The 12,590-nt window shown below is 36.0% G+C and overlaps 1 protein-coding gene across 1 annotated transcript; it reads right to left on the bottom strand.

Moving 5' to 3' along the window:
* Positions 1-12,314, bottom strand: LOC136823304 (mitochondrial import receptor subunit TOM20 homolog). The gene is made up of 4 exons (XM_067079487.1): positions 12,048-12,314; positions 3,170-3,216; positions 1,122-1,415; positions 1-238 (listed from the first exon to the last, which is right to left on the bottom strand). Exons 1-4 carry the CDS (start codon positions 12,169-12,171, stop codon positions 194-196), a joined length of 510 nt encoding a protein of 169 aa, XP_066935588.1. The 5' UTR covers positions 12,172-12,314; the 3' UTR covers positions 1-193.
* Positions 12,315-12,590: the final 276 nt, after the last annotated feature.

Genomic DNA, 12,590 nt, shown 5'->3' on the forward strand with positions numbered 1-12,590 from the left:
TTATGGATTACTCTAAAGCGCGTGTTGGCCATCTTTCTGTACATCAAAATAGAAAAAGTAAGAGCATCTATATACAAATAAATCTATAAAAACTAAGTATGTTGTCTTGTTTGCTGTTTTAGAATCTGTCTTTGTCATATTTTGATTTTTCAATTTTTTTTTACGATGAGTTGTACATTTTTTTGTCTTTCTTTTAATCGAGGACGTCAGTTTCATCTGTTGTTTTTACTTCTGGTACCTGGAAAGAAATGCAGGATTTATCAATTGAAAACTGAAAACATGTGTCAATCAAACCCCTACTCTTAGGTTCCAAATAAACGGCCCCCCGCTTGTTAATTTTTCGAAAATTTTCCAACCCCCCGGACCTTATTAGGACCCCCCCCCGTTTATTAATCTCTAAGAACATTTTCAGCTGTCAAAGAGAAGGCCCCTTATTTTACTCTAAATAGCCGGATTTTAGCCTATTTTTACCTTATATTTAGGTTTCAGAGGTACAATTTCCAACCCCCCCGGCAATTAGGTCCCCCCGTTTATCAAAATCTAGAAAATTTTCCAACCCCCCCCCGTTTATTCGAACTCCCCCTGTTTATTTGGAACCTAGAGTACCCCATTCAAATTTGGATGCAAGGACAGTGATGAGGAGCGATGTGTAAAATTTTTAGTAGTGGGCTGTAGTGGGTTCTAAACTTAATGGCTTGTGATTGGTTACACTCCACAGGGGTGTTATGTTTGCTTTGGAGGTGTGAATGTTATCGCCTCTAATGTTGCTGACTTAAAAAATGTATACAAAATTCCCAGTGTATCTGATTAAGGGAAGGATTATATGATACCACAAACAAACAAACGAGCTAAAACAAGTAAAGTTAGCTTAGCTATCCATTTAATTGACATCTTAAAACACTGTTTCATTCAAAAAACACTGGTAGCCAAAATGAGCCTAAACAGAAAATTTGTCTGGTATTAGAGTCAAAAACCAAAGCTTTTGGAGACACCTCTTTAAAAAGCTAAGAAAGCAAACTTTATTATTAACTAAGTCTCCTGAAGTCTCAAACAAAAAACTTAGTCCCATTTCTTTTATATACTTTGACTGCCTTATTAAAGTAGTTATAAAAGCTACTTACACCCATAGGAGCACCAACGCTCATTCCACTTGCAACATTCATACCACTTGCACCAGCAGGTTGATTTTCACCTAATGCTGCAAGGTTTGCTAACAACATTTGGAAAACTTGAGGAGGTAGCGTAGTTCTGAAGACTTGAAGTAATTGCTGAGGTTGACCACATACAGCGATGGCTTGTGTTAGGCTATTGACACAGTTTTCGTAATCTTGCATGGCCAAATATCTTTCTCCTTCTTCAACAGAAGCAAGGAAAAATTGTTGAATGGCATTTTGATCTTTCAAATCTGGTATGTTCTAAAAATAATACACTCAAAATCAAATAGACGCTCACCAGGACCATGTTAAGTCAAATACATCAAGTGATGTTAAATAAAGAACATTTCAAAGTTTTTTAAAACAAGTATCCTAATGGTACCACTGCTTAATGTAGGTGTAACCAGGTGCACAGAGATCTCTAGATCTACTTTTCCTTAAATATTTGTGATGAGGCCTTGTTGGTGTGTTGTGTGCATCCTCAAATTGATTTTGACATACGTGATAGGAATATTGTATGAATTCCTGACCAAGATATACCCCGTATTTGTGTTTATGATATATGAGGGGTATATTTTACCGAACAGGTGAACAGGTTGATGAATGTTTTAAAAAAGCTTTCCGTGTGTCTTTACACGAAAAGTAAATTATTTTCAGCACTCAAATAACTGAACTATATTGACGTTACTTTACAGCTTCATTGCAAGGGTATTATCTTACATTTTTCACAAGAGCACATTTGTGTTTTAGATACCATTGTCACTGGTTGTCAAGAGAAATTTTCTCCTCAAAAGCATTAGAGCCGGAGAGCTATGTAGGATCACATAAAAAGTGCTTTAGTTACCTAGTTTGTGAACTAACTTCTGTTGGTTGTTTTGAAAAATGTGACCATTGTGATAAACAAAATCATCAATCAAACACTTTGAAATTATTTACCGAGGGCGCCCGGGAACATTGTTGTTTTTGATGACGTTACAAGCAAAGTGAAAAATTTTATAAAATAAAATGTGAACATATTCATAGCTTCAGCCCCCCCTTACTTTTTTTATGGGGGGGGGGAGGGAGCTAAGAAATATTTTGGCCTTTAAAGAGCCTGGGGGCTAAAATTACCAAAATATTTGGGGGGATCTAGATTGTTGGGGGGAGCCTAGATGATCTGACTGAGACTCTGGGGGCTGTTCAGCTAATTTCAAAAGATCTCTTATCTTACTATTTTAAATCAAATACAAAAAGCTAAAGATTTGTACACAAAATATTAATACAAGTAAAATTTAGTTTTCATTTATCAGGACTTCTCTGTACGGGGACGAGAGAAAAATGTTTTTGTTTTAGTTTATCTTGGGACCTGAAGTGTTAGGGGACCTAGCACAAGGCAATTTTTTGGGGGGAGCTAAATTGTTGGGGGACCTTACTTTGTTGGGTGGAGCTAGAAACCTGGCTGAAGCTATGATATTATTGAACATATAGAAAAAGGTCAGAACCAATATTTGAAAATTCACTTATAAAAAGTTAAAACGGTTTGTAATGTTGATGACGTCTTGATTGCCTTTTTTAAATTTTACAGAATTCGATTTTCTCAATTTATGTGGAGAAATCATAAATATATTATATTTTTTTCTTGACCCTGCTTTTGGTATGATCATGTTTTCATCAAAATCTTTCAGTTAGCTTGGGCATTTATCACCTCATTTGGAACCTGAAATGTTGATTTCTAGATATTTGGGCTGTATATTTAAATCAAAATTGGTTTTGGATTGTTTGCTCCCCATCCATTTTTTTGTGAAATACAGAATACTTTCAAATAATAGGGATATAGCTCATTCTAAGGCTTTATATAGGTTAGTAGTAGAGAAACTGACCAATGTATTTATTTATGTCAATAAAACAATTATGAAATAATTTCTTTTTTAAATGTTTTTCGTTAGTCAAGAAATCCAGGCAAGCATTTAGAGTACTAAATTCTTGCGATTTCCTATTACTGTATTACATATTTACAAAAAAGTAATCAATCTCACCAATTTTTTCTTTGAATTTGATGCATTTCTTCTGGCTCTCTCCCTTCCTAAAAACAGAAAAAGTTTTTAAATTAGTTTTTCAATCAGCTTGCAGCTGAATAACAAAAAGTAAATGTAATGAAATTAAACAAAATGAACAAAAGGAATTAGATGAAGCAAAAAATAATGGGATTAAGGTATTTATCTGAAGAAGTGGTTAAATTTAACGAAACATCAAATTTCGAAACTGAAAACCCCCCACCCCCACCTCTTAACGTCAAAGTTAAAAATTATCAAAAGTCGATGAATCTCCAGGGGGGAGTACAGAGGCAGGGTACTAACCCATAGGGTACTAACTTGATTTTTTACTAAAATTTTGTTTAGTACCACCCACCCATATTTAGTACCGGGTACTACTTCATTTTTACTGTAAAAAATAAGGACACCACCCCTAAAATCTTACATTTTACAGATTAGACCAAGTCAAAATATTACCAGATATTACAACAAACTACTTTTTTTATTGAAAAACAGCAAAATTCTGTGAAAAAGTACCCAAATAATATCCTGTACTTGCTTGAAGAGTGAAAAATACACACCCCCACCCCCAAAGTAGTAGTAGTACGGTACTTTGAAATGCAAAAATAGACACCACCACCTGGCTATGGGTCAGTACCCCCCTGGAAACTCTAAAGTTTTTCCTTCACTTTCATTGTTGTTTCATCAGCCATCTTTAATTTTGCTATGGCTTGCTCTGTTTACATTTAAGTGACAGTGTTATTCAACCTCATTATATTAATTTTCTTAATCAGCATGAAAATACCTTTCAAATGAGGAGTCACTTCACTATGTTTTGCAAATTTTTGAAATTTCGATTTTGCTGGCAGAGCGATGGTGGCACCCTGCCCGTGGCAACCTTGAAAAGGGTACCACAGGGTTTTAACATGATTTTTTCTTCAGTTTATACCCAAAGGGAACTTTTGACAAATGGGCTAAGAATTTATGCCATTTTTGCAAAATAACATCCCACCTACTTATGTTTGAAAAGAAAACTTTTAACTATGTAGTAATCATTAGAAAACTAATTGGCATGCTATCAACAAAGATACCCAAATCAAAACAACATTTTGCATGCGAGGAATTTTTTAGTAGACCTTTTTACCGTGAACCGAAAATAATAAAAAGAACCTGGTTTCCTTATGAATTTGATGTGACCGCCAACCATCCCGCCGGGTCATGGCTCCGACTGGGGTTCTAGGTCCCCCCGCTAAATTTAGGTCCCCCCTAAGAACAAGGTCCCCCCAGCCTGATAAAATTTTAGGTCCCAGTATAATAGGGGAAAAATTTTTGATGAATAATTTTTTTTCAATGTGAATTTTTACCATTTAGTCAATGAAAACACAAGTAAATAAACAGTAAAGTAAACTAGTAGTAACTTAACATTATACAGCTTATGCACACTTGAGTTCTTAAAATTGCCCTCTGAAATAGTGCCAAGAGGCAGTTTCCAAGATTAATTTTCCCTGACTTTTGGTTAAAAATCCACCCTTTTCCCCTGATGATTATTTGGAGGACCCACCATGGTTGGGTCCGACAAGAAAAATTTTGAAAAGAGGAAATTCCTAGATTGGCTAAAAATCATCAAATTCAAGGCATTCTGGAAAAAAATTCCCTGACTTTTCCAGGTTTTGCCTGACTTTTTCTAAAAGCAGTCCTTTTTCCAGGTTTTCCAGGTTTTCCCTGACCGCTGGGAACCCTGCAAGGATTTCCAAAGCTCTATTTACATATGTGTGCACTTCTAAGGATCAGATCACACTTCGCATGAAGACATAAAGGTTTTTTAGAGAAATTAAAAACAGTAAAGAAAAATATTTAAGAAGTGTTATTTAGCCCCCAGAGTTACATAAAATTATGCAGGTCCCCCCCAAGATAGAGCTCCCCCCGCCTGTCAGGAAAAACAAACAGCTCCCACCTCTTATATGGCAAATTTGAGGTGTAGCTCCGCCGGGCGGGGGGGGGGGGGGGGTTGGGGGTGCGAGCCATGCGGGTGTGCTAGGTGCTATCGAAGTTGTCAAAATTATCGAAAGTAATCAATAACAATCAAAGTACTCAAACGATTATCGAGTCTTCCCAGTCTGCAGAGTATGGCAAGGCTGCACTGGAAAACCTAATAAATTTTGCCCAAAAAGGCAAAAAATGCTAAAATTAGCTGCACTTGAGGAAAAAATAGCTGAACTCTTTACTTGAGGTTAAAAAACCGTCTGCACTTGTACCTGAAAAGCTCAAATTTTGCACCTGCACTCGACTTTATCCGAGTTGTGCACTCTAGATCTTGACTTGACAGGAACTTGCCAAATGTTCCTAACTGAAAGAAGCTTTGATACCTAAACAGTATAATGGAAACAATTTTCCAAATATTTGCTTGAAAGTTGCAGAAATGGTGCAAGAAACAGCTTGTGATGTAGGCTTAATTACCTAAAGGCGTGGTTACATTACATTACATTAACTTATTTCTAAATTTCTGAAATTTTTTAATCAAGTCTTTATGGGCCCTTTATGATTAAAAAATTTACAAGTGTACAGTAACAGTCCTCTTTTAAAGAAAATAAAGACATATAAATTCTTGAAAAAGAAATTATTTCTTGCGATTCTTTACCATTTTCTTGGTAGTTTTTTTCTTCACTTCTCTCGAGATCAAAGCCACCGACATGATAGTTCTGTACATTTTTTTCAATGAATAATGGATTTTCTAGCGTTTGGAAGAGATAGGGGTGAAAGATAGGATAAGTTCTAAATAAGATATAAATTCTTCTTGGTCACTTAGACGAAATTCAACAAATATGTTGTTGTAGGTCCTTTTTTCGTCCCTCAACTTTAACCACTAGGCGTACCCAGCAAGATCTTTTAGCTCGACTTTTCTTTTTCGAATATTTCCTCTGAAATTTCCGTTTCATAAGGCGGTCATCGAAAAATTGTTCTATTCGCGTCACCCGCCCGCATCAAATTTTCCGCTGATTTTCCGGTGTGGAGATGCGGAAAAAAATCTGGGAAAAGCAATTTGTTCTTTTAAAGTATAGCTTTTTTCTCAATTGCTCTGACGACCATCGAAAAATTGTTTTGCTTGCGTTACCACCCGCCCCCGAGTTACTGGCGTGATTAAAAAACCCAGGATCCATGATCTCTTCGCGCACTGACTATCGTTGAGGTCAGACGTGCTCTTGCGTACGCAAAAAAGCTTTTTACTTCCTTGAGTGGGTTGAATATTTTGATTGAACTTTTGTTACAATGACGAAACCAAAGAACAGCAGCAAAAGAAAAACCAAGAAACTCTCTTCATCTTCAGTAGACGATCAAGAAGTCGATGATTTATGTTCGTGGATTAATACTAACAGCGATGAAATTTCTTCTGATTTTTCCAAATCGACCATCACACAAAAATCCCTTTCAGATATTATAAAAAAACTCAAAGATGACCTTTCTAAAGAAATCAGTAATGCTAAATCCGACATTATATCTCAACTAAAGAGTGAAAATGAAATTTTGTTAGCTGATAATGAGTCTTTGAAATCAAACATCAAAGATATCAAATCTCGACTTATCAAAGTGGAAAGTGAAAACCTCAACCTTCAACAATACGTCCGGAGGAACAACATTGAAATCTGTGGAATCCCTGATGATATCGAAATCGATAACCTTGAGTCCAAAGTAATCGCTATTGCAGAAAGTATTGGTGTTAAAATAGAGGAAAATGACATTGAAGCCTGCCACAGACTTAAAAAAGGTAAAAAAGATAAATCTGCCAGAACGATTGTAAGATTTTTGAACAGGAAAAAGTGTGATAAACTTCACCAAAACAAGAAAAAACTTGGTAGTAAATCCGCTTCAGATAAACTGAGAAAGGCTAATCTAGAAGGCAAAATTTTTATCAACTGTAACCTTGCTCCCTATTCAAAATTTCTTTGGAGTTCCTGTAAGAAATTATATGATGAAAGATTGATTGACAGATTCTGGGTTTATAATGGAAGTGTTTACATTGCAATCAATGAAAATAACGTTGATGTTCACACTAAAATAGAACATTTGTCAACTCTGGAGAAAATTTTTCCTGGATATGACTTTCATACTTTTTAGATTATTTCTTGAATTTTGTTTATTTTTGATAATTCATCTTACGGGGCCACTCCTTCTTTTTTTTCCTTCCCGTTCGCTTGCTCTGTGCTTGGCTGTGATTACCCATTTTTTTAGTTTAGATGACAACCACGCAAGTTTCTTTTTACTTTCACTTTCGTTTTTTTTTTTTTTGTTATTTTGATTTTTTGCTTTCTCAATCAAAATTGCAGCCTAGCTGTGCACACTTTTTATCGTTTACACAAATCTTGCTTGTTGGCTCTGCTCTGGTGTTTTTATTTTATTTTTGTCTTGTTTTAGACCCACCATGATTAAGTAAGTTTACTTTTATGCCTACACTATTCCCATGCTCAGTATGTTCTAAGACAGTCAAAGAAGAAGGTAACTCTATATTCTGTGACTCCTGCAAACTTTGGACTCACCTAAAATGCTCAGGCTTAACTCTTGCTGAATTTCAATTTTTATCTACCAGTCCTAACGACTGGTACTGCCCCAAATGTCTCCTTGGGGCTCTTCCCTTTAATCTCAAGTCCCAACCTTCCCTCTCTGGTGCCCTAAACCCTAAACTTATTGATGTTGCTCGTAATCTTCACCTAATTTCTGACCACTGCCAAAACAACTGTCTGGACCTTGATAATCTCATGGCTGCTGACTGTAAGTACTACAAAACTCCTGACTTCCAAAAACTTGCCCGTGAAAGCGGGCCCTTCTCTTTTTCTTCTCTTCACCTTAATATTGCTTCATTAGCTCTACACATAGATGATCTAACCACTCTTATTTCTAAACTCAATTTTAATTTTGATGTTATGGCGATCACCGAAACCCGTATTTTGAAGGGGAAAAAACCATCTTTCAACTTCAATCTTGAAAATTTTCAGGAACCAATTTACACGCCTACAGAGGCTTCTGTTGGTGGCACTATGTTATACATTTCGAAAAATTTCTCTTTTGAACCCCGCAAAGATCTTGACTCTATGTTGTATTGCTCAACCCTTCTTGAATCTACTTTTGCAGAAATCCAGCATCCAAACTCTACTAATATTATTGTTGGATCCATCTATAAACACCCTCTTTTTTCGCTTGATGAATTCAATAAACTTCTTGAACCACTTTTGAATAAAATCAACAAAGAAAATAAACAAATTCTTTTGCTAGGTGATTTCAACATTAATCTTTTGAACACTTCTTCTGATCCCAATATCTTATCTTACTTGAACAACCTTGGATCACACTTTCTTATACCTAATATTTTTCTTCCGACTCGAATTACTGACCACTCCATGACACTTATTGACAATATTTTTTCTTCAATTTCTGAAAAGCGTACCTTTTCAGGAAATTTGCTTTATTCTATCTCTGATCATCTTCCTCAATTTCATCTTGTCTGTGGTCCCTCTGTAAAACCAAAGAATGAAAAAATCTTCCGAAAGGACTGGAAAAACTTTAAACAACAAGATTTTATTTTTGATTTTCTTAATATTGATTGGGTAAATAAATTATATCGAATAACAGATGTTGATCAAGCTTTCAAAACCTTTTATGATCTTATCCAAGACCTTATTGATCAACATGTCCCAACTGTTGTTGTGACCAAACGCCAACAAAAAACTCGGGCTAAACCATGGATCACCCCCGGAATTATTAAATCAATCTCACAACGTCAATTTTATTCTAGAAAATATATTCAAACCAAGGACCCTATTATGAAATCTTTTTACTATCAAAGATATAAAACATACAAAAATCTCATAGTTACTCTTACACGTAAGAGTAAGAATAATTATTATTCCAATTTTTTCTCCGTTCATGCTACAAATATTTTGAAAGTCTGGGAAGGGATCAGAGATATCATTGGATCTGATTCCAAATCTTCTCCTTCATCTGTTCGTGTCAATGGCCATCTCAACTCTGACCCAAACGTTGTTGCCAATGGCTTCAATGACTTTTTTACTTCTATTGCAGATACTGTCCGTTCCAAAATTGGTCCAACCAATCGTCACTTCTCTCACTATCTCAAAAATCGCATTAGGAACTCTATTTTTCTTGATCGTGTTAACCCTGCTGAAGTTTTACTAACAATTAATTCTTTATCCTTTAACAAATCATCTGGCCCTTATAGCATTTCCCCAAAAATTCTTCGTCTTCTAAAGTTTGACCTCTCTGGACCCCTTTCTTTTCTTTTTAACCTTTCATTTGAATCTGGTTGTTTTCCCTCAATGCTTAAACTCTCGAAAGTTATTCCCGTTTTCAAAAACAAAGGCTCTCCACTTGAAATATCCAATTATCGCCCTATATCTCTTCTTTCCAACATAGAGAAAATTCTTGAGAAACTTATGTACTCTCGTCTTATTACTTTCTTAGATTCTCATCGAGTATTTTTTGAGCGCCAGTTTGGTTTTCGTAGATCTCACTCAACCATCCATACCTTACTTAATATTGTTGAACGTATTCGGAAATCTCTTGATGATGGTAACTTTGTGTGTGGTGTTTTTGTTGATTTGCAAAAGGCTTTTGACACTGTTGATCATTCTATTCTAATTTCAAAACTGGACCACTATGGGGTTAGAGGAAAGGCTAATGACTGGTTCAGATCATATTTATCTAACAGATCCCAGTTTGTCTCTATTTCATCCAATAAATCTTCTATTAAAATAATCCCTCATGGTGTTCCACAAGGCTCTGTTCTAGGACCTCTCTTATTTTTAATCTATATTAATGATCTTCACAATGCAATCTTTTCAAGTGAAACTTTTCATTTCGCCGATGATACCCATATTTTACATTTTAATGATGATCTTCTTTCCCTTTGCAACAGAGTCAATCGTGACCTAAGATCCCTCCAAACTTGGCTCAAAGCCAATAAAATATCCCTTAACGCTGGAAAAACTGAATTTTTAATTTTCAGACACTGTCGAAAAATTCTTCCTTTTGTTCCTTTTCTTAAAATTGGAGGTAAGAAAATTTTTCAAAGTTTAAATATCAAATATCTTGGCGTTTTGATTGACATGCACCTCAACTGGAAAGCCCACACTACATCTTTATCAGCTAAACTTGCCAGAGCAAATGGTATTATATCTAAGCTCAGGCACTATGTTTCAACAAAAACCTTAGTTAACATTTATTATGCTCTTTTTCATTCTCATCTTCAGTATGGTTGCCAACTCTGGGGTCTTACTGACAATACCACCTCCAAGCCTATATTTATCCTTCAAAAGAAAGCCTTACGTCTTATTACTTTTAACAACTCTCGATGCCCTTCTTCTCCACTCTTTTCTGATCTCAAAATTCTCAAGATTTTTGACCTTGTCAAATGCCTTAATATATCTTTTGTCCACAGATTCCTAAATAACAAATTACCCTTTGACCTTCTGGAGTTTTTTAACTTTATTCAGCTCGATGCTGAAGACGAAAACACTCAAAGTACCAGAGGAGCATGTTTGAAACTACTTTTTGTTCCCTCCTACAACACCATTACCTTTGGGAACAAATCTTTCTCTAAGTTTTGCATAACACATTGGAACAGCATGCAGCGATCTTATCCAAATATTACCCTGAGCTCATCTGATTTCAGTTTTGTTAAATCTCTCGCCCTTACTCACTGTCTTGGGAGATACTGAGCACACCCCTCCCCTACCAAGAAAGGTTAGCAAACTTTCTTTTAATTTATTTTTCATTACATAACAAAATTCTTAAAAATATATAAATATTTTTTACTAATTTACAATGTGTTATAAACGCAATCTGTACTTAGGTGGCCGCATCTTTTTGATTAGCTAGACTATAAGGCGGTCTCCTTCCATATATTTTTTGTGCATATCATCACTTGTATCTTTTCTGTAGTGTTAAATGGTAAATAAATACTTACTTACTTACTTACAGGAATGTTTTTGACCGCCCGTCTGCCTGCATGCATTTTTAACACCCGTTGCGACGCGAACAGAGCATTTTTTCGATGACCGCCTAAGCATAGTTCGGACGCCCTTTCTTAAGGGGGATGACACCTTACAAAAAAGTGAAAAAGCGGGATCAGAAATGTTCATTAAAAAGGGGGGGTACCTTAAGGGAAGAAATTTTCACGGGAACAAAATTTCGCGGTTTTTGCGGATTTTGCCTAAAACCGCGAAATTAAGTTCCCGCGAAATTTTACAAAATCGTCAAGTACGCGAAATTAAATTCCCGCGAAATTTAATTTATTTCACCCATTCCCCCAAATTCCTACTATTTCAAGCCTTAAAACAGGTTTTTTACTTATTTAATAACGTTTTTGGTCAAATATCTTGAAACCGTGAAATCAAATTCCCGCGAATTTTTCAAAAATTGATAACTGCGAAATTATATTCCCGCAAAAAAAAAATAATTTGACCAACCGCGAAATTAAATTCCCGCGAAAATTTCTTCCCTTAAGGTAGCAAGGAGGGGGGATCGTTTAAGAAGGGGGGGCTTACGACCCTGCCTATGCCCCGGACAGTCCGGGGTTTTTTTGATGCGTGCCCGGGGTCCGTATTATTTGTTTTTGAGAGACTACCCTGGACGCCCCAGACAGCCCGCGCGATCGCTTTTTATAGAATCGCTGACCGCGCGGGCTTTTTTCTAATTCATTGAAATACGTCCGGGTAAATTTATGGCGCAAAAATTGAGCCCCGGACATAGGTCNTTCAAAAAGACTTCAAAGAAAATAGTTAATTTCTTTAATGTATTTTTGATTAAAAAATTTCAAAAATTTTAAAGATATTAATGTAGTGTAACCACGGCTTAAAAAGAAACTACTTACTTTCTTTGAGTTTTTGCTTGAAAAGAGGATCACTTCTTCTTTTTCTGTCAAAGTAAATGCAGTATCCAAGAAATGATAGGCCAGCAACTCCAGCGGCTATCTTAGCAATTCTTCCGTAGTCCATAATTGTTCTAAAATTTTTGATGTAATAAGAATATTCTTGCCTAGAGCTAGGATTTTGTCCCTAGGGGATGATGATGGTGATGATGGCCCGGTCAGCCGAAAAAGTGTGTGAAGCGGCTTTCCCTACCCAAAGTTTGTAACGGTGAACATGTGAGCACTTTGACCTTTATTGAGTCATATCTCTCAGCGGGATCAGACCTTTATTGCTGGATGATGGTCAAACAAGTAAAGTAATTATACTATGTGTAGATGTTTACGGGTACAAAAGTTCGAGAAATCAAACTAAAAGCGTCGCCGTACTAACCTGTACATAAAAAAGTGATCAAAAATGTAAACAAAACAAATTTGTTTAGAAAAAGCGGCGCCAGACCACCTGACAGTCAGGAACAGTCGCCTTATTAGGAGACGCCTCCTGATTAG

This window comes from Clytia hemisphaerica, unplaced genomic scaffold (assembly GCF_902728285.1).
Source record: "Clytia hemisphaerica strain Z4C2 unplaced genomic scaffold, Clytia hemisphaerica genome assembly, whole genome shotgun sequence".
Lineage (NCBI taxonomy): Eukaryota > Metazoa > Cnidaria > Hydrozoa > Leptothecata > Clytiidae > Clytia > Clytia hemisphaerica.

Excerpts from the sequence above, each read along its gene's own strand:
- LOC136823304 (XM_067079487.1), bottom strand. The coding sequence starts at position 12,171 with ATGGACTACGGAAGAATTGCTAAGATAGCCGCTGGAGTTGCTGGCCTA. Across the intron at positions 1,416-3,169 it reads CAAATTCAAAGAAAAAATTG|AACATACCAGATTTGAAAGA; the intron begins GTGAGATTGATT and ends TATTATTTTTAG. Across the intron at positions 239-1,121 it reads GCGTTGGTGCTCCTATGGGT|GTACCAGAAGTAAAAACAAC; the intron begins GTAAGTAGCTTT and ends ATTTCTTTCCAG.